The 19,989-nt window shown below is 43.5% G+C and overlaps 1 protein-coding gene across 1 annotated transcript in view; it reads left to right on the forward strand.

Annotated features, from left to right (window-relative positions):
* MACROD2 (mono-ADP ribosylhydrolase 2) overlaps positions 1 to 19,989 on the forward strand; it is a 2,467,642-nt gene that overhangs the window by 2,341,722 nt on the left and 105,931 nt on the right. The window contains exons 12-14 of the mRNA XM_056567894.1: positions 17,923 to 17,958; positions 18,761 to 18,799; positions 19,487 to 19,522. Coding sequence (XP_056423869.1) covers positions 17,923 to 17,958; positions 18,761 to 18,799; positions 19,487 to 19,522 — 111 coding nt within the window. The remainder of the gene's footprint in view (positions 1 to 17,922; positions 17,959 to 18,760; positions 18,800 to 19,486; positions 19,523 to 19,989) is intronic.

A 19,989-nucleotide genomic window follows, 5' to 3' on the forward strand; every position in this document is an offset into this window, starting at 1 on the left:
CAATAGAAGTGATTTACAAATCTGTTTTACTTTCCGGCACCAGTTAATTAAAAAGAAAAAAGTTTTCCACCGGAGTACCCCTTTACATTTTTTTCCCCTGGCATGCCGGCTACTTTTAGATTCTGGAGTCAGACTTCTATCAGTCAGAATGTTTTCTAGCTCGGTGATGGCGGTGAACATAAGTGACAGTTTATTTATTATATTCTACATGGACGGCGTATGAGGTGTCTGGGGCTATTTGATGGTGACTGCCATGACTGCTGTCACTTTGCTTATTATGCTTCTTTGTAATTTGAGGCATGCTGGGTCTTTTGTGCTTTTAGAATGATGAAATATCAGCGATAAGCGCATTAAAGCAGCGGCCGCATACTGAATTAATTGTCTGCCGCTCCGGCCATTGTGGTCTTTGAGAGCCTGTTGTTCTTTTGGGCTCACATTGATTTTGGATTTGCTGGATTCGCAGTAATACAGTTGAAAGTGTTCATTCACTTTCACAGACGTGCTGCTGCCTATCAAACCAATGAGTCTTTTCACTTGGCAGTAATCCTTCTAGGCGGCCGTACAGTAATGTAATGACTTACAGAGGAGATACCCTGGAAAGTTATTTGATGTTTCATGGGAAGCCTTTGAGCTTGGCTTACTTTAAACTTGGGTTTGGAAAGTCCTATATATGTCATTGTGCTTTCAAGGGAATGTTTCAATCATGAGACTGACATTTTGCCTAGAAGCCTAAGTCAGGTTTACTTGCCTTTTTTGTTGTTGTTTTTTTTTTTCTTTTTTCTTTTCCTAGTTTTATTGCACAAAACAGAAAGTCTTATCATTTTTCAATTTTGGTTACATCGGGGAGAGATTTCTCAAAACCTGTGCACAGGAAAAGTTAACCAGTTGCCCACAGCAACCCATCAGATCTCTTCTTTCATTTTTAAAAAGGGCCTCTGAAAAATGAAAGAAGCGATCGGATTGGTTGCTATGGGCAACTCAGCAACTTTTTTTCTGCATAGGTTTTGATAAATCCCCCCCATTGTTATGTACAGTTTAGGGGGTTTTAAAGTCATTCAAAAATAATTAATCAAATAACAAGTTATAGGACAGGGTTAGAGATGAGCGAACTTACAGTAAATTCGATTCGTCACGAACTTCTCGGCTCGGCAGTTGATGACTTTTCCTGCGTAAATGAGTTCAGCCTTCAGGTGCTCCGGTGGGCTGGAAAAGGTGGATACATTCCTAGGAAAGAGTCTCCTAGGACTGTATCCATCTTTTCCAGCCCACCGGAGCACCTGAAAGCTGAACTAATTTATGCAGGAAAAATAATCAACTGCCGAGCCGAGAAGTTCGTGACAAATCGAATTTACTGTAAGTTCGCTCATCTCTAGACAGGGTCTAACAGGGCGCATTTGTAGTGTATTTCGTGCTGTGGATGCACTGACGGCAGTCATGGAGGGACTGCAGAGCGAGCTCCCGGCGGCAGCCAGGAGCTCGCTCCGCAGTCCCTCTGTGACTGTCGCCAATGCATCTGCAGCGTGAAATATGCTGCAGATGCGCCCCGTGTGACCCTGCATATAGTCACTGGTTTAATCCACTGCCGTCTTCAGCAAAACCGTTTGGGTCTTACCCCCAGGATTTGTAGCAGTGACCTGCCCGTATGCCCGCGTGATCACTCAAAGCTTATCCTATATGCCACTGTTCCCAACCTCTGCTCAGCTTACTCAACTCTCCCTGATCCCACACATCAGCCATTCTCTGGTTCCTCAGACAGGCTACTGTAACCCCTGCTCTGCTGCTGGGTTTTAGCACATGCATGGCTAAGCTCTTTTAGATTTTGAGTGGCCTCTGCTTGCCTTACTTTGCAATTGCCAACCAATCCTGCATGAAACCTAAAGGGCGGGGAGTGATCAACTCACATGCATCTGTACGATTGCATACACAGTGGCCCAGATTTATCAAACTGTGTGAGAGAAAAAGTGGAGTAATTTTCCCACAACAACCAATCACAGTTCAACAAACAAGCTCTGGTAAAGTGAAAGCTGAGCTGTGATTGGTTGCTGTGAGAAAATCACTTCACTTTTTCTCTCACACAGTTTGATAAATCAGGGCCAGTGTGTTTTTACTTTTCGCATAGACTTGTGCTGAAATTATCTTATTTTGTGATATTTTTATATTGTCTAAGCTGCCTTTGTAATTTTCTTGTTGTGTGAGCATCTAGGCAGGGAACTTTAAATTATAGGCCAGTTTCCTTTAAATGACCACTGTCACTTGGAAAAACGGTGTTAAGGTGTTAAGTGTTCAGACCCCCAAGGATTAGGAGAATACGCTAAGCATAGACTTCTCCTGAATCTGTGACATGCTCTCAATGTAAGTCTATGGAGCAGGTCTTAAAGGAGTACTCCCCTGGAAAAAAAAAAATGTTATTAACTGGTAAATTACTGGTAAATTGTAAATTACTTAAATTAAAAATCTTAACCCTTCCAGTACTTATCAGCTGCTGTATGTCCCAGAGGAAGTTCTTTTCTTTTTGAATATCCTTTCTGTCTGACCACAGTGCTCTCTGCTGACACCTCTGTACCTTTTAGGAACTGTCCGGAGCAGGATAGGTTTGCTATGGGGATTTGCTCCTACTCTGGACAGTTCCTAAAATGGACAGAGGTGTCAACAGAGAGCACTGTGGTCAGGCAGAAAGGATATTCAAAAAGAAAAGAACTTCCTCTGGAACACACAGCAGCTGATAAGTACTGGAAGGATTAAGATTTTTTAATAGAAGTAATTTACAAATCTGTTTAACTTTCCGGCACCAGTTGATTTAAATAAAAATGTTTTCCAGTGGATTACCCCTTTAGTCACATGACACAGAGCAGGGAGAGGAGCATGCGGCCATACGGTCTTCTTCCAGCTCTTTCTCCTGATCGGTGGAGAGCTGAACACTCAGACCCCCACCGATCAAAACTTTTAACATGCCTTTAGGACATGTCGAAAGTTTTTTCAAGTTATAGGTATACTTTAAGATACAACAAAAGATTTTATCCTTTATAATAGCGCGATTTATACTGTAGGTGTAATTGGTACTGGTTATTGTGTTGCTGCCAAAGGAAATAGTAGGAAGTGGGCTTCAATGTATATTTTTTCATGGGGCCCCATGACTGCTGTTAACAACTCTGCTTATACCGAATTGACCACGGTACACATAGATGATAGTCCTTCCTCCTTTTCCAGGTGCCTGATTACGGACTATAGAGGAGGGTCACTTCTCAGAATACCCTTCTTTGAGCCTGACAGGAGAGAGGCTAACAATATAGGGATTATTGAGCTCTGGACATACGCTATAAGGCCGTGTTCACACCAGAGAATCTTTGGGCAGAATTCCTGCCAGAGATCCTGGGGCCAGGGGTATAGCTATAGAGGTAGCAGTCGCACTGGAGCCCTGGTGCCTAAGGGGTCCCAAAGCAGATCTACCCCATAAGAGACCAGTATTATAATTGGCATATAGGGCCCTGTTGCAGATTATGCTCCGTGGCCCAGAAGCTACAAGTTACGCCTCTGCCTGGGGCGGTGTTAGGATCTTGTGGACTGCATTGCTGTCCTCATAGATGGCAATGCATTTCTTTGCGGATCTCCCAATAGAATGTGTGTATAAACTTCTAATTTCTACATCTATGAGGATGGCAATGCAGTCAGTAAGCTCCTGGCACCGTCCTTTGGATCTCCGGCAAAAATTCTGGCCAAAGATACCCTGATGTGAACCCTGTCATACATTCCTACCTGAATTATACATGGGAATTTTGCACAGAGATTCTGCAGCAGCAGAGTCCCATTGATTTCAACAGGAATCTGCTACGCTGTTCACATAGCAAAATTTTTGTGCCAGACACATCTGGTATGGAAATTCAAATTCCGGTGTCTGCAGAAAGAATAGGCATGTCTATTCTTTCAGCAAACTCTGCACAGAAATGCATTGCTGTCTATGAGATGGCGCATTTCCGAGTGGTCCTAGCTCAGCTGTCAGGGGAATGTCTGCACTGAGATTTTCCGTGCGGACATTCCCCTTTATGAACATAGCCTAAGAAGCCCCGGTTCTTTTCTCTTAACCCCCAAGAGGGGTTTTAGACTTTTTCCAGCAAAAATCTCCCAGGTTGCTATCCTTAGTGTAATGACTATTGACATCTGCTGACAGAGTGGTCCAGAATGATGTAGTAGTGACGGGGCTGACAGGTTCGGGCTGACAGAGTTAGCACAGTTATGGGAGATGGACAACGGGGTCACTTTAGGCTGGGTTTAGTCAGGGCAGGTCCAGCAGAGGACAGATGAATGGCCAAAGAGCAAACTGGGTTAAACAAAGGAGAAGCAGATACTAACACACACATATGTCAGCAATAAAATCTACTGGTCAGGTGCAAGTGGTAGGAAGGATTCCCATTGTATGATAGCTAAAGCACATGCTTGCCTCTCAAATCTAAAAGAGTCATTGCATGCTAGGATTGGACAGTAGAGCAGCGGTGACAACTGGAAGCACAGACACCGAGTAGCATGTGGAGTGGAGACTAGGTAAGTATGCTTCAAGATGGCTGGGGTCCGTGACAAACACACAGTCACATGAAAGTGATGTGTCTGTAATAAGACAACCCTTTAAATATTCCCCATGTTCTCAGTAATGTCAAATGCTAAGCCAGTGCTTTAATAGCAAAATAAAGGTTATACAATGTAATTTGCTTTAAAAAAACAAAACAAAAACTACGGCCGGGACCCGCTGCTAATACAGGACATCACCAATCTCGGTGATGCCCTGTATTGCCCTTCAGACGTGGCGATCAAAGCTGACTGCCGTGTCTGAAGCGAAAGTGACACTAACCCGGCTGCAACGGGAGGGACCTTACCTGCCTCCTCGGTGTCTGCTCCGTGCCTGGATGCCCTGCATGGCCGGCGCTCTCCTTCGTCGTCATCACGTCGTTGCGCACGCCGTCCCGTCATCCAATAGGAGCAGCGTGCGTAGCGACATGATGGCGGCTATGGAGAGCGAGGATACCGGGCAGCAGAGACATTCCGGAGCGACAGGGACACCCCGGGGACGCGGCGACAGCAATGAAAGGGCGACATCCAGGGCAGTGGTGATGAGCGGTGGGGACACGTGAGTATTACCTCCTATACCAGTGGTCTTCAACCTGCGGACCTCCAGATGTTGCAAAACTGCAACTCCGGGCATGCCCAGACAGCCGACGGCTGTCCGGGCATGCTGGGAGTTGTAGTTTCGCAACATCTGGAGGTCCGCTGGTTGAAGATCACTGTGACCTATACTTTACATTGTATTCTAGATTTTCCTCATTTAAAATTGGGTGCGTCTTATATGCCGGAGCGTCCTATAGGGCGAAAAATACGGTATATCAAAAGTGATTCCTCCCCCCCAAAAAATGTCAGAAAGTAAAAATCACAAGCATTATGTTATCCAGCATCTTATTTAGTTAACTATTTATTGTACAGCGACAGTTTCCACATTGTGGCTTAGAATTACCATATCCAAAGGTCATTTTTAATTAGATAGAACAAAGTCTTCATCTAATCCTTTGTTTTGTCTTTACAGTTCATCCACTTCACACATCTGGTAAACCGGGGATGTAACTATATAGTCATAAACTGCTTAATAGGTAAAATAAAAGCAGAATCATCATTAAACAAAGAAAAGGAGCAAAAAAAATAATAATGGATCTGTCGAATGCAGATTATTGCGATATGTTACATCTATTAAACCTCTCATAATCCTATTAATTCAGCCGCACATTTCTCTCTCTCTCTCTCTCTCTTAACAAGACTCTTGCAAACAAGGGCAAAATTAAATGTTATTTTATTTAAATTTTATTTTATTTATTTTTTTATGACAGAACTGTGTCATCCGAAGTTTGTTTAACGCGCCGACGACCAATAAAGGCCTAATAAAAACAGAGTATCTATTTATTCAGACTATTTACCCTACATTGTTAAAACCGGCAAAGAAAAAAAAAAGAAAAAAAGCATAAAACAAATAATAACACGCAAGGCACACTGGAAAGTGCTTTTGTGAGAATTCGAAAAAAATAACTTTTTGTTTTGAAAAGGCTTCTGCTCCCCCTGCTGGAATAAGCGAGGATTACAAGCAACAATTTCGTGCTGGCTGCCTTAGTATGTTGCGTGGTGTCATTATCCAATGTTAACATGCATGCTGTAATAGGCGAATCGTGTTTTCCCCTTTTACGAAAAAAAGCCATGCATTTTGTTTCAACAATAATCCTTGATATGGGGGAGAGAGGTCTTTATAGGATAAAGAGATATAAAAAAAGGGGAAAATCTCAGTGGTATGAGGCAGCATGTGTTTGGTATTATATCAGCTTTTATTTATTTATTTGATTTTTTTCTGAATTCCGGGAATGAATTTCCTTTTTTTTTTTTGTCCCGTTCGAGTCGTTCCATGAGCTCCGTTTAATAGATCTGTGTCAGTGTTCTGAATCAAGGCACAAAGGACGGCTGTCTGATCAGCGGAGCAGCAGGCTGTGCGGCTGAAGCTGGGATTATGTGTCTAGCAGAAAGCTCGGCTCTGGTCGGAGCCCATATTGTGATGATCACTTCAATCACGAGGACGCAGATAACAGAAGTATGATTGTCTTCTGCGCTGCGAACTCCCCCCCCCCCCTGATGCCTGGAGAAGGCAGCTGGCGAGAATAGCCGCCTGCCTGCTTTTTAAAAAATTTTCTTACGTTCGGCCGCCGCTTGAGAAATCGTTTCAATCTGGAAAAGGAGCGTGGGGAGGTCAGAATATGAATTATTGGTGAAACTTTGAAGGGAAAAAAATCCTGTAATGTAATGTGATCACTCGCCAGACTATTCCCTATGTACAAATAAGCGAAATTTTGAATGGGAGGGGGGAAGGAATTTAAAAAAAAAAAGAAAAAAAAGAAGAAAGATTAAAAAAAAAGTCCAGGCTAATGGTCGCTTTCTGCGCTTTTGTTTTATGTTTAATTGTATGGCTTTTTATAGCCGAACGTGCAGCTGTTACTTGCTGTCGTAAAAGGGGACAATAAAAAGCACATGTGTAATTGGAAAATGTGTTACCTCGGGTCTGAGACCTGCCTGTTATTATTTTCAGGATTCAAGCAAAACTGTGCGTATTTACCCGAATCGCGGCATTTCGTGGACGCTCTTTAACCCTTAGTGAATGCAGCTTTTTTTTTTTTTTTTTACGAATTATGTTTAATAAGTATGTGTAATACTACATAGAGCAGCTTTTCCCAACCAGATTGCCTCTAGCTGTGGCAAAACTACAACTCCCAGCATGCCTGGACAGCCGAAGGCTGCTGGGAGTTGTAATTTTGCAACAGCTGGAGGCACCCTGGTTAGGAAACACTGCTGTATGCCTTGCAACTTTTATTTATCTTGTAAAAACAAATGTTATACTTTTTATTTATTTATTTATTTATTTTTATTATTCTTATTTATCCAGCCTTTGGCTGTCTGGGCATGCTGGGAGTTGTAGTTTGTGCTAGGGGCACATATGTTGGAAAACAATGGCTTAGGGAGAGGAATAGAACTCTGTAAAAAAAAAAAAAAAAAAAAGATATGTATACATTAGAGATGAGCGAATCGAAGCTGATGAACCCAAATTTGTTACGAATTTCATGAAATATTCGATTTGCAACGAATGAGAATATTGCGCAAATCGCTTCATTAAACTCCATTTACTGCAGTGCAGGCTCCAGGGCATCTAAAATGGCAGATCCACATGTCAGTACATGGGGCAAGGAACCCTGGGAAGGCGGGAAGGCAAGGCGGGAAGGGAAGTAGGCGGGATGACCCTGAATCACATGCAGGATGCAGCCTATCAGCAGCCATTCACCCCTGTGATGTCACAGCCCTATATATTCGGCAGCCATTATGCGGCTCGTCATATCATTCATTACACTGCATACAGATAGGACGGACATCGCTGTGGGTGTGTGTTACACAGAAAAGCTCATTATGGCAGCATTTCACATCCTAGTCACATCAGCGTTCCTGTGGACAGAGAGGAGTGTTTTTTTTTCACTGAAAGGGATTTTTACTGCAGCCATAAACCTCCCAGTCACTTTCTTCAGCATTGTATTACAGAGAGGGGCAGGGAGCTGTGTGTTGCCTCATACATTTCAACAAGCTGCCTCAACTTCATAAACCTTAGCAGAGGAGGCAGGAATAATTTTTTTTGCGCAATTCTGTGTCTTTGTTCCACAACAAATCATCAGCTGGTTATACTAGTCTTTAGATGGTATAATACCCAGCAGTCCATTCTTAATAGTTTTTGACAGAGTGCAATTATGGGATTAGTACACAGTTTTTCTGTGCTGCAGCACCGTTGTGTTCTGCAGGTGTTGTGTAAAAATACGTTGTTTTTTTTTAAGTGTACTGTACCACTTTTTTCTGCCCTCATAAGTGCATACCTCATATGTACATCTAAGTAGTGTACTATTTTGTATGTCTTAATCTGTCAAGGGCCTAGATACCGTGAAAGTCCAGGCAAAAGTAATCACCGGCTGGTGTTTTACTAAAATACGTTTTGTTAAGCGTACTGTACCGCATTTTTCTACCCTCATAAGTGCATACCACATACCTACATCTAAGTAGGTGTACTTAGTAGGTGTACTATCTGTCAAGGGCTACATACTGTGAAAGGACAGCCAAAAGTAATCACCGGCTAGGTGTGTTACTGCAATACGTTTATTAAGTGTACTGTAGCGCATTTTTCTACCCTCATAAGTGCATACCACGTACCTACATCTAAGTAGTGTACTATTTTAAACCTGTTACTCTGTCAAGGGCCTACATACTGTTACAGGACAGCCAAAAGTACTCACCGGCTGGTGTTTTTACTCAGATACTTTTTTAAGTTTACTGTTGCACATTTTTCTGCCCTCATAAGTGCATACCACATACCTACATCTCATTAGTGTACTATTTTGTACCTGGTAATCTTTCAAGGGCCTAGAAACTGTGAAAGTCCATGCAAAAGTACACACCTGCTGCTGTTCTAGACAAATACTGCTTTAAGCGTAGTGAAGCATATTGTACTCCTCTCACATACGCACTAAGTATGTCAGGAAGAGAAGTGCCAGAACGTGCACAGAGGAGTGGCAGAGGCCAGAATTCATCAGGCAGAGGTCACAGCAGACTAGGGGCGAGTGGCTGCAGGAGTCGCAGCGAGAGGCCTGAGCCCCGGGTATCAGCTAGCGGTCGTGTCTCGACCAGCAACCCATCTGCGGTCATCGATTTGTTAACACAGTCATCCACTTCACCACAAGTGACATTTGATACCCCCAGTCAACAGTTGGTGGGTTCCTCAGACACAACCCTCAGTTGGCATAGCCCTGTCCTCCCATTGCCTCTGTCCTATGCTGTTCCATCCCCTACAGAAGTATCTTATGCTGTTTGTTCAGCTCCACTATTCACTGAGGACGATTTAATGGAGGACAGTCAGTAGCTACTGCCAACCCAACAAGTGGAGGGGACATCCGCCGCTTCCTTTGCTAGGCGGGCAAGTAGTCATGAGGAGAGTGACGTGGGAGGCGGTGTTGCCAGGGTTCAGGGTCCTGAAGCAGACACTGTTGAGGAACCTGAGGAGGACATCAGTGACATGCAGACATTTGTTGATGATGAAGCCAATCACAATTGGGAGCTGGGTGCAGAAGGGGCTTCATCATCATCAGAAGAGAGTTGCAGGTTGCTCGTGAGGCAACAGCTGAGCCAGCAAGGTGGTAGCATGGTTGGCAGTCAGCATGGTGGCAGAAGTGGAAATTCTGGTGCCAAACATGCCCGGGGCAGACCACCTGCTTCGCGACAGCCTACATTCCCAGGAGGTAGTGGAACAGGGGTTCCTAGAGATTACGGCAGTAGCAGTCAATTAGTGTGGACTGTTGGTGGGAAAATCAGCTACTCTGCGGTGTGGCAGTTTTTCATCAAGCATCCGTAGAAGGTTCACATAGCCTGATGCAAGATTTGTTGGCAGAAGGTGAAGCGTGGCCAAGGTCCCAATGTTGGCACCACGGCCCTGCGTCAACATATGCTTCACCACAATAAAGCGACCTAGGAGAACCGTGGCTCCGATGAAGTGGTCCAGCCTGCTGCATCACCTAGTGGCACGGCGCTCCTTCTTTCAGCCAGCCAAGGCTCCCCCACCTCAGCTGAAGGGAGCTGTGTGTCACACCCTCCTTCTGTTCCTCCAGTTGCTCCTGCTCCTCCTACTTTTAGTCAGCCATTCCGCCAACAATCGATCGGCGAAGCCATGTCCAAGAGACAATAGTATGCATCCACTCATCCAATGGTGCCGAAGCTGAATGTGCTCCTGTCCAAGTTGCTGGTGCTGCAGTTCCTCCCTTTTCAAGTGTTGGAGGTGGTGGTTTTTACAGTACTGATGGCTTGTGCTGAGCAGAGGTGGAGAGTCCCAAGCCGTCATTTCTTTGCAAAGAAGGCAGTACCAGCCCTGCACAATTTTGTGGAAGAGAAGGTGGGACAGTCCTTGAGCCTGTCGGTGTGTACCAAAGTGCACGGCAGTGCTGATGTGTGGAGCTGAAACTACGGTCAGGGAAAATACATGTCCTTTATGGCCCACTGGGTGAATGTGGTTCCTGCACAGCCACAACAGCAACTTGGACAGGTCACGCCGCTTCCTCCTCCACGCCCTCAAGCCATTGGTCCTGTGACAGTGTGCGACTCTGTCTCCTCATCCTCCACCGTGTCCCCAGCCTCCACTGCCCAGACAAGTCTCAGTGGCACTTCAGAATACCATGTGTGCAGGGCACGGTGGTGTCACGTTGTTCTTCACATGGTATGCCTTTGCAAAAAGTCACACCGGGGAGGAACTGCTAAAAGTAATTTGTAAAGAAATCAGAGCATGGCTTACTCCACGAAAACTGGAAATAGGAACCATGGTGACTGACAACGGGAAAAAAATCTTGCATGTGCTGCGACTGCAAAGGCTGAGCCATGCTCCCTCCATGGCTCACATGTTCAAACTGGTTGTGAAGCAGTTCCTGAAGTGTTCCCCCCATTTGCAAGACATCCTAACAATGGGAAGGAAACTTTGCATGCACTTCACCCATTTGTACACTGCAAAGCACAACCACCTTGAGCTGCAGAGTCAGAACGGTATCCCCCCCCCCCCCCCCCAACATAGTCTGTTTTGTGACATTGCCACACATTGGAATTCTACCCTCCATATGTTGGACCAACTGTACGAACAGAGAAAAGCCATCACCGATTTCTTGATGATCCAAGCGGAGAGGGAACCAGTGTGAACTTCAATGTGAACCAGTGGCAGCTCAGCTCATACATGACACCTGTCATTTTCTCAGGCCCTTTGAGGAAGCCACATTATTAGTAAGTCGCCAGAATTACGGGATGAACACATCATTCCATTGCTTCATTCCTTACAACATGTGTTGGAAACGATGGCTGGTCAGTGCACTAGAGACGTGTTGCCTACATCTCATGGCCACATGAGCCCAGTGGGGGCTGAACTGGAGGAGGAGGGGATGGGCACAGAGGAGCACAGTTTAGGTTTCGCCAAATGGGTGGTTTTTCTAGTAATCTTACAGGAGAGGAGGAGTAGGAGCAGCCTGAGGAGCTAGAGGGTTATGAGGAAAGTGAGACAGAGGACACAGAGACACCGTGGCAGTATGAAGTGGAGATGGAGGCCAGAAGTCCCTCCGAGTCACTTGCACAAATGTCATGATGCATGCTCACTTGCTTGCGTAGTGACAGCCGAAATGATTTTTGGCTTTCCTTATTGGCCACTTGCTACCGCCACATAATAGGGGCCTTTTTTACACCCCCTGAGAGGGAGGACAAAGTGACCTACTACAGAGGAATCCTATGCAGTCAGTTAGCCGATGCCTATCAGCGCCATCGTCCATCCTCTCGCAGGTCTTAATCGGGGGGCCCCCTGCGCTCACCTTCCACTGCCATGGCTGCTGGGGAGGGGTGGGGTGACAGGAGCAGTACCAGCTCCATCAGCAGCAGACTGAGTCTACAGTCGCTGATGAGTAGCTGTCTCCACCCGCATAGTGAAGCAACTCATCAGCAGCATGTTCACCTGGAGCAGGACCTGAACCAGCAGGTGGTGGCATACCTTGACATGTCCCTGCCAACACACCTTGAAGATCTGCTGGACTTCTGGGCAGTCAAACTTCATTTGTGGCCACAACTAGCAGAGTTTGTCCTGGAAAAGCTGTCCTGCTCGGCCAGTAGTGTGCCATCAGAGGGGGTGTTTAGTGCGGTGGGGGCCATAGTCACCCCAAGGAGAACTCGTCTGTCCATGAAAAATGTGGAGAGACGGAACTTGAAGATGAATCAGGCATGGATCAGCCAGGATTTCCAACCACCAACGCCTGATGCATCAGAGTAGATTGACCATGGTGCCACACCAATGCTTCACAAATATGGATACTGCCAAACAGATTTAAGGCACTGCTCCCCAGTTACAATTATTCCTGCTCATCAGACCTTTTTTCACCAACCTTCGTCACCGGGTACTGGTATTGCCACCCACCGCACCATTCTGTCACCGGGTCACTTTCAGGACTCCTGATGCTGCTGCTGCCACCTCCAGGCTGTCTCATTCAGCCACTATATGGTCTCTTCTCATGCTTCAGCCAACTCCAGGCTGTGTCATTCAGCCACTGTGTGGTCTCCTCATGCTTCAGCCACCTCCAGGCTGTGTCATTCAGCCAATAAATGGTTCACTGATGCCGCTGGCCCTGGGCCTAAAAAATTTTATGGTAGCACTAGCTACCATAAATCTTTAATTTAAATGTCAAATTTCAGCTTTTAATCTTTAATCTTGTAAAGCCCTAGTGTCTGCTCATGCTGCTGCCAGCTCCAGGCTGTGTCATTAAGCAACTATATGGTCTCCTCATGCTGCCAACACCTCCAGGCTGTGTCAATTGTGCAATATATGGTTTACTGATGCTCCAGCCACCTCCAGGCTCTGGCATTCATCAAATATATGGCTTACTGATGCTTCAGCAACCTCCAGGCTGTGCCATTCATCCAATATATGGCTTACTGATGCTTCAGCCAGCTCCAGTCTGTGTCATTCAGCTACTACATGATTTAGTGATGCCAATACCTATCTATGACAATACCTATCTATGTTTATGGTAGCACTAGTTACCATACATCTTCAATGGAAATTTCAAAATTCATCTTTTATTCATTTTTGATTTTGAGGCCCTATTGTCTCCTCATCTGCCGCCAACTCCAGGCTGTGCCATTCAGACACTATATGGTCTCTTCTCATGCTTCAGTCAACTCCAAGCTGTGTCATTCAGCCACTATGTGGTCTCCTTATACTGATGCCACCTTCAATGTCAAAATTCTCAATTTCAAAATCTTAAATTTCTATTTAAAAATCTTAAATTTCAATGGTCTCCTCATGCTTCTGCAAACTCCAGGCTGTGCCATTCAGACAATATATGGTCTCCTCATGCTTCAGTCAACTCCAGGCTGTGTCATTAAACCACTATATGGTCTCCTCATGTTTCAGCCACCTCCAGGCTGTGTCATTCAGCCAATATATGGTTTATGGATGCTGCTGGGCCTGGGCATAAAAATGTTTATGGTAGCAATAGCTACCATAAATCTTCAATTTAAATTTCAAAATTCATCTTATAATCTTAGGGATTGTGAAGCCTTAGTGTCTACTCATGCTGCTGCCAGCTCCAGGCTGTGTCATTCAGCAACTATATGGTCTTCTCATGCTGCCAACTCCTTCATGCTGTGTCATTCAGCCACTATATGGTCTCCTCATGCTTCAGCCACATCCAAGCTTTGTCATTCAGCCACTATATGGTCTTCTCATGCTGCCAAAACACCTCCATGCTGTGTCATTCAGCCCCTATATGGTCTCCTCATGCTGCCAACACCTCCATACTGTGTTATTCAGCCACTATATGGTCTCCTCATGCTGCCAACACCTCCACACTGTATCATTCAGCCACTATATGGTCTTCCCATGCTGCCAACACCTCCAGGCTGTGTTATTCAGCCACTATTTGGTCTCCTCATGCTGCCAACACCTCCATACTGTGTTATTCAGCCACTATATGGTCTCCTCATGCTGCCAACACCTCCACACTGTGTCATTCAGCCACTATATGGTCTTCCCATGCTGCCAACACCTCCAGGCTGTGTCATTCAGCCACTATATGGTCTCCTCATGCTTCAGCCACATCCAAGCTTTGTCATTCAGCCACTATATGGTCTCCTCATGCTGCCAACACCTCCTTGCTGTGTCATTCAGCCCCTATATGGTCTCCTCATGCTGCCAACACCTCCATGCTGTGTTATTCAGCCACTATATGGTCTCCTCATGCTGCCAACACCTCCAGGCTGTGTTATTCAGCCACTATTTGGTCTCCTCATGCTGCCAACACCTCCATACTGTGTTATTCAGCCACTATATGGTCTCCTCATGCTGCCAACACCTCCACACTGTGTCATTCAGCCACTATATGGTCTTCCCATGCTGCCAACACCTCCAGGCTGTGTCATTCAGCCACTATATGGTCTCCTCATGCTTCAGCCACATCCAAGCTTTGTCATTCAGCCACTATATGGTCTCCTCATGCTGCCAACACCTCCTTGCTGTGTCATTCAGCCCCTATATGGTCTCCTCATGCTGCCAACACCTCCATGCTGTGTTATTCAGCCACTATATGGTCTCCTCATGCTGCCAACACCTCCACACTGTGTCATTCATCCACTATATGGTCTTCCCATGCTGCCAACACCTCCAGGCTGTGTTATTCAGCCACTATTTGGTCTCCTCATGCTGCCAACACCTCCACGCTGTGTCATTCAGCCACTATATGGTCTCCTCATGCTGCCAACACCTCCACACTGTGTTATTTAACCACTATATGGTCTCCTAATGCTGCCAACACCTCCATGCTGTGTCATTCAGCCGCTATATGGTCTCCTCATACTGATGCCACCTCCAGGCTCTGTCATTGTGCCGTTCTGCAGCAGTGATTCTAAATGCGATGCATGTAATCTACATGTCATGCTGAATAACAGTATTATTTCACCACCCCAGCACACTCCATATGTGTGTTAGAACAAAGCAACGTGTTCTACACCCCTATTGAGGCTCTCTGTAGTCCAGAAATAGCCATGTTTAATATAGATTCGGCAGGAATAAATTCGGATCAAACCAAATTTTTCTAAAAACTCTGCGAATTGTCCGAATCTAATTTTCCATCTCTAAGATATATATATATATATATATATATATATATATATATATGTAGAAAACCAAAAAATATTGCAGCACTACTCAGCCTAGATATGTTGGTGCCAGCGTCCAGAACCTCTTGATACAAGTCCTTGGTTAGATAAAATCAAGCAATAACGCAGCACTCCAAAAAATAGTGAAAAAAATTTGGATTTATTTATGTCACATCAATATTATTGATTGTATGTATTATTAATATTATTGATGTGACAGAAATAAATCCCTACTTTTTTCACTATTTTCTGGAGTGCTGCGTTATAGCTGGATTTTATATATATATATATATATATATATATATATATATATATATATATGTAAATATATATTTGTGTGTATGTACAGTACAGACCAAAAGTTTGGACACACCTTCTCATTCAGAGTTTTTCTTTATTTTCATGACTATGAAAATTGTAGATTCACATTGCAAGCATTAAAACTATGAATTAACACATGTGGAATTATATACATACCAAAAAAGTGTGAAACAACTGAAAATATGTCATATTCTAGGTTCTTCAAAGTAGCCACCTTTTGCTTTGATTACTCCTTTTCACACTCTTGGCATTCTCTTGTTGAGATTCAAGAGGTAGTCACCTGAAATGGTTTTCACTTCACAGGTGTGCTGGTGTGGAGGAGGAGGTGTGATGGTGTGGGGGTGCTTTGCTGGTGACACTGCTGTGGATTTATTCAAAATTGAAGGCATACTGAACCAGCATGGCTACCACAGCATCTTGCAGCGGCATGCTATTCCATCCGGTTTGCGTTTAGTTGGACCATCATTTATTTTTCAACAGAACAATGACCCCAAACACCTCCAGGCTGTGTAAGGGCTAACTGACCAAGAAGGAGAGTGATGGGGTGCTGCGCCAGATGACCTTGCCTCCACAGTCACCGGACCTGATCCCAATCGAGATGGTTTGGGGTGAGCTGGACCGCAGAGTGAAGGCAAAAAGGGCCAACAAGTGCTAAGCATCTCTGGGAACTCCTTCAAGACTGTTGGAAGTCCATTTCAGGTGAAGCTCATCAAGAGAATGCCAAGAATGTGCAAAGCAGTAATCAAAGCAAAGGGTGGCTATAACCTAGAATATGACATATTTTCACACTTTTTTTGTTATGTATATAATTCCAATTCATAGTTTTGATGCATTCAGTGTGAATCTACAATTTTTATAGTCATGAAAATAAAGAAAACTCTGAATGAGAAGGTGTGTCCAAACTTTTGGTCTGTACTGTATGTATATATATATATATATATATATATATATATATATATATGGGTGTGTGCATAGGGAGAAGTATAAGCAGAAGAGAAGAAAGTGCCCATGGTTAAATAGGGAGAGTTATAAGCAATGAAGAGGGAAGTCCTCATGGGTGTATAGGGAGAGCTATTAGCAGTATCGAGGGAAGTGCTCATGGGTGTATAGGAAGAGGTATAAGCAGTGGAGAGGGGGGCTCATGCTACTGTACAGAACTGGTGAGACCTCACTTGGAGTATTGTACGCAGTACTGAAGACTGTATCTCCAGAAGGATATAGATACATTGGAGAATTTTCAGAGAAGAGCTACTAAACTAATGCATAGTGATTTATATAGAAGAAAAACTAGAAGAAAAAGAGGGCATAGTTTTTTATTACAGGGTGAAGGTTTCTGCAGTAAATATTAGGCCGGGTTCACACAGCGGAAAATATGCAGAATGTCTGCACGTTTAACTAATCCTGCAGGACCTAGGAACGCTCGGAAATGCACCGTCTCATAGACGGCAATACATTTCCTTGCGGAATCCGCAGGAAGAAAAGACCTAAGTCTATTATTTCTGCTGACCCTGAAATTGGAATTTCCACCGCAAACACATCTGGTGCTGAAATTCTGCTGTGTGAACAGTGCAGCGGAATCCCATCGAAATCAATGTGATTCTGCTCCAGTGGAATGTCTGTACGCAATTCTTCTGTGGAATTCCACACGGAAATTCCACCATGTGAACATACCCTTACTTTACTGAGAGAGTAGTGGATGCATGTAATAACTTTCCTGCAGAAGTGGTAGCTACAAATACAGTGAAGGAGTTTAAGCATGTAGGCATACGGTTATTCTTATATAAGATAAGGCCAGTGACTATTCATAGTACTTAGAATATTGTGCACTCTAGATGGTCCAAATGGTTCTTATCTACCAAGATATTCTATATATCTATGCTTCAGTGAACCTTTAAAAATTACTACTGAACCAAAACGTTACTGCATGAGCCCAGCCTTAGGTTGGATTAAAGGGGTTCTCCACTGGCCATTTAGTTCCGAATGCTGTTTTCACGCTGTGCGGGTTGGTCACGCCCCTTGTGACATCATGGCCATACCCCCTTATGGTCCCATAGACTTGCATCAAGGAAGCATGGTCATGACGTCACAAGGGGCGTGACCGACTCCCTCAGCACAAAAGCAGCGCTCGGAACATTTAGTTACGAACGCTGGCAGGTGGAGTACCCCTTTAAGGATTCACTTCTGGTTTTGGATAAAAATACTGACCAAAATACTATGTGTGATCCCAACCTTAGAGATGTCCCTAGATTATATTACTGCATACTTTCTACTCTTGCAGTCACTATGCATTGTTTCTATCAGTTGTTAATTTTAGTCTCTTTTATTATTTTGCAGCTGCAGAAGACCAGAAAGAACCTTCTCAAGATGCAGGTGAGCGAGGCTTTTTGTCCATTTAGTTATTTTACCTTTTTTGCAGGCATTGTGGAAACTGATTTATGTAGTTACATTTTTTTTTTTTATCTTATAGGGTTTTAAAATAAATAATCTAATACTGAAATAATAAAATTATCTCATTCTTACCATAAATCCTACAGTAAGTGTAGAATGAAGACTACTATACCAGTTCCCAATAAAGACTACTATACCAGTTCCCAATAAACATTAGTGTTGCTCGCGAATATTCGCAAAGCGAATTTTATTCGCGAATATCGCATATTCGCGAATTCGCGAATATTCGCGAATATAGCACTATATATTCGTAATTACGAATATTCGTTTTTTTTTTTTCACAGTACACATCACAGTGATCATCCCTCTCTCCTTCCAGCTTGTGTGGTGTAAAGAAGGCTCTAATAGTACTGTGTGAAACTGGCGTGCGAATTTCGCATATGCGAAAATTAGCATATGCTAATTTTTGCATACGCGAATTTTCGTTTATGCTAATTTTAAAATTATCGCATACGCGATTTTGTTTGCGCATGCGAAAATAGAACGAGGATATTACGAATATGCGAATATTCGCGAATATATGACGAATATTCGTCCATATATTCGCGAATATTCGCGAATTCGAATATGGCCTATGCTGCTCAACACTAATAAACATAATATAACCTGCGACTGACTAAGATGGGAATCCCCTTCACTGCTTGTCCAGACCACAGGCAATGGCCTCTTGTATCTAATTGAAGACAACACTATTGACACTTTTATTTTTGTATTTTTTATACAGAAAATGTTGGTGACCGGAAGGAAGCAGCTACAGATTCAAGTAAATATATTGATTAAAAAAACAAAAAGAAAAATATATTGATTGATTGATTGATTTGAAGGATGATTCAGTTTCATAAAATATCTTAAAATAATAAGATATATAAATTATTTTAAAAAATTGTGTTTGGAGCATTTGTAATCTGGAATTAGAGGCACACTTGCTCTCAAATTTTCTTACTTGAAAGTGAATGTATATACATCCCTTGCAGTAATATTGCCCTAGTATTGATCTGATTGCCCACGTTATGAAGGGGAACTACGGAGAAAAACATAATTTTCTAAGTTCACTGATTTCATTAGGCTACATTCAGTATGCCATTTCTCCTGTGGGGGAGCTGCAGGGGAATTAAACATTTGGAACTGGGTTTTATTGTAGATTAGAAGTCTGGATGTTCTCCTGACCAGTGATTAGGATGTGATTAGGATGTTCTCCTGACCAGTGATGACATTCATTACTTTGTTTATGAGCAACATTTTTTGTTCTTTTCTTATTTAGTGCAGCACAAGCTATCATTAGAGAATAATGTAGAGGTTCTTGTATATGCCTTGATTGGCTGAAAACACTTGTTCAATTTATTTTCTCATGCTGCCTATATTTTTCATGAGTCCTCGGGCTTTGCACAGAGAGGGGGCAGAGTATTACCACTTTCCCTAATGAGTTTATTTTTGTGCTTTTTGACTACAGACACACAGGAAATGAAAGAGACCATTCAAGATTCAGGTCAGTGATATATTTATATATTTACATATATTACATGTATAAATACATGCTTTACTTTTATTTGAGCCCTGCTGTTGTAATCCTACCAAATAGCACAGTTGTCATTTCAGATAGCTGTGTAGCACTATTTGTAACCATTATTTAATTTGTACACATAAATTCACCAATTCACCTCTGCAGACTCCATCTTTAATTTTTTGCTGCCCCTTAGTTAGTGGGTGGACCCTAGCCTCTATGATGTCTCACATACACTGTACTCACAAAAGAGGATGTACTACTCTTCTGTGTCCTTATATTATACCCCATGAAGCAGAAGCAGCATGGAGGACATTATAGAGCAGTAACAAGCCGTCTACTCTGTAAATTAAGCCCTGGGATGAGATCTAAAACTCATTGTTAGCTATTTGGACTTTCTGTTTTTCTCTGGCTCTCTCCAGTTACAACTCCACTCTCCTATTTACCTCCTC

Source organism: Hyla sarda, chromosome 3 (genome assembly GCF_029499605.1).
Source record: "Hyla sarda isolate aHylSar1 chromosome 3, aHylSar1.hap1, whole genome shotgun sequence".
In the NCBI taxonomy this organism is placed as follows: domain Eukaryota; kingdom Metazoa; phylum Chordata; class Amphibia; order Anura; family Hylidae; genus Hyla; species Hyla sarda.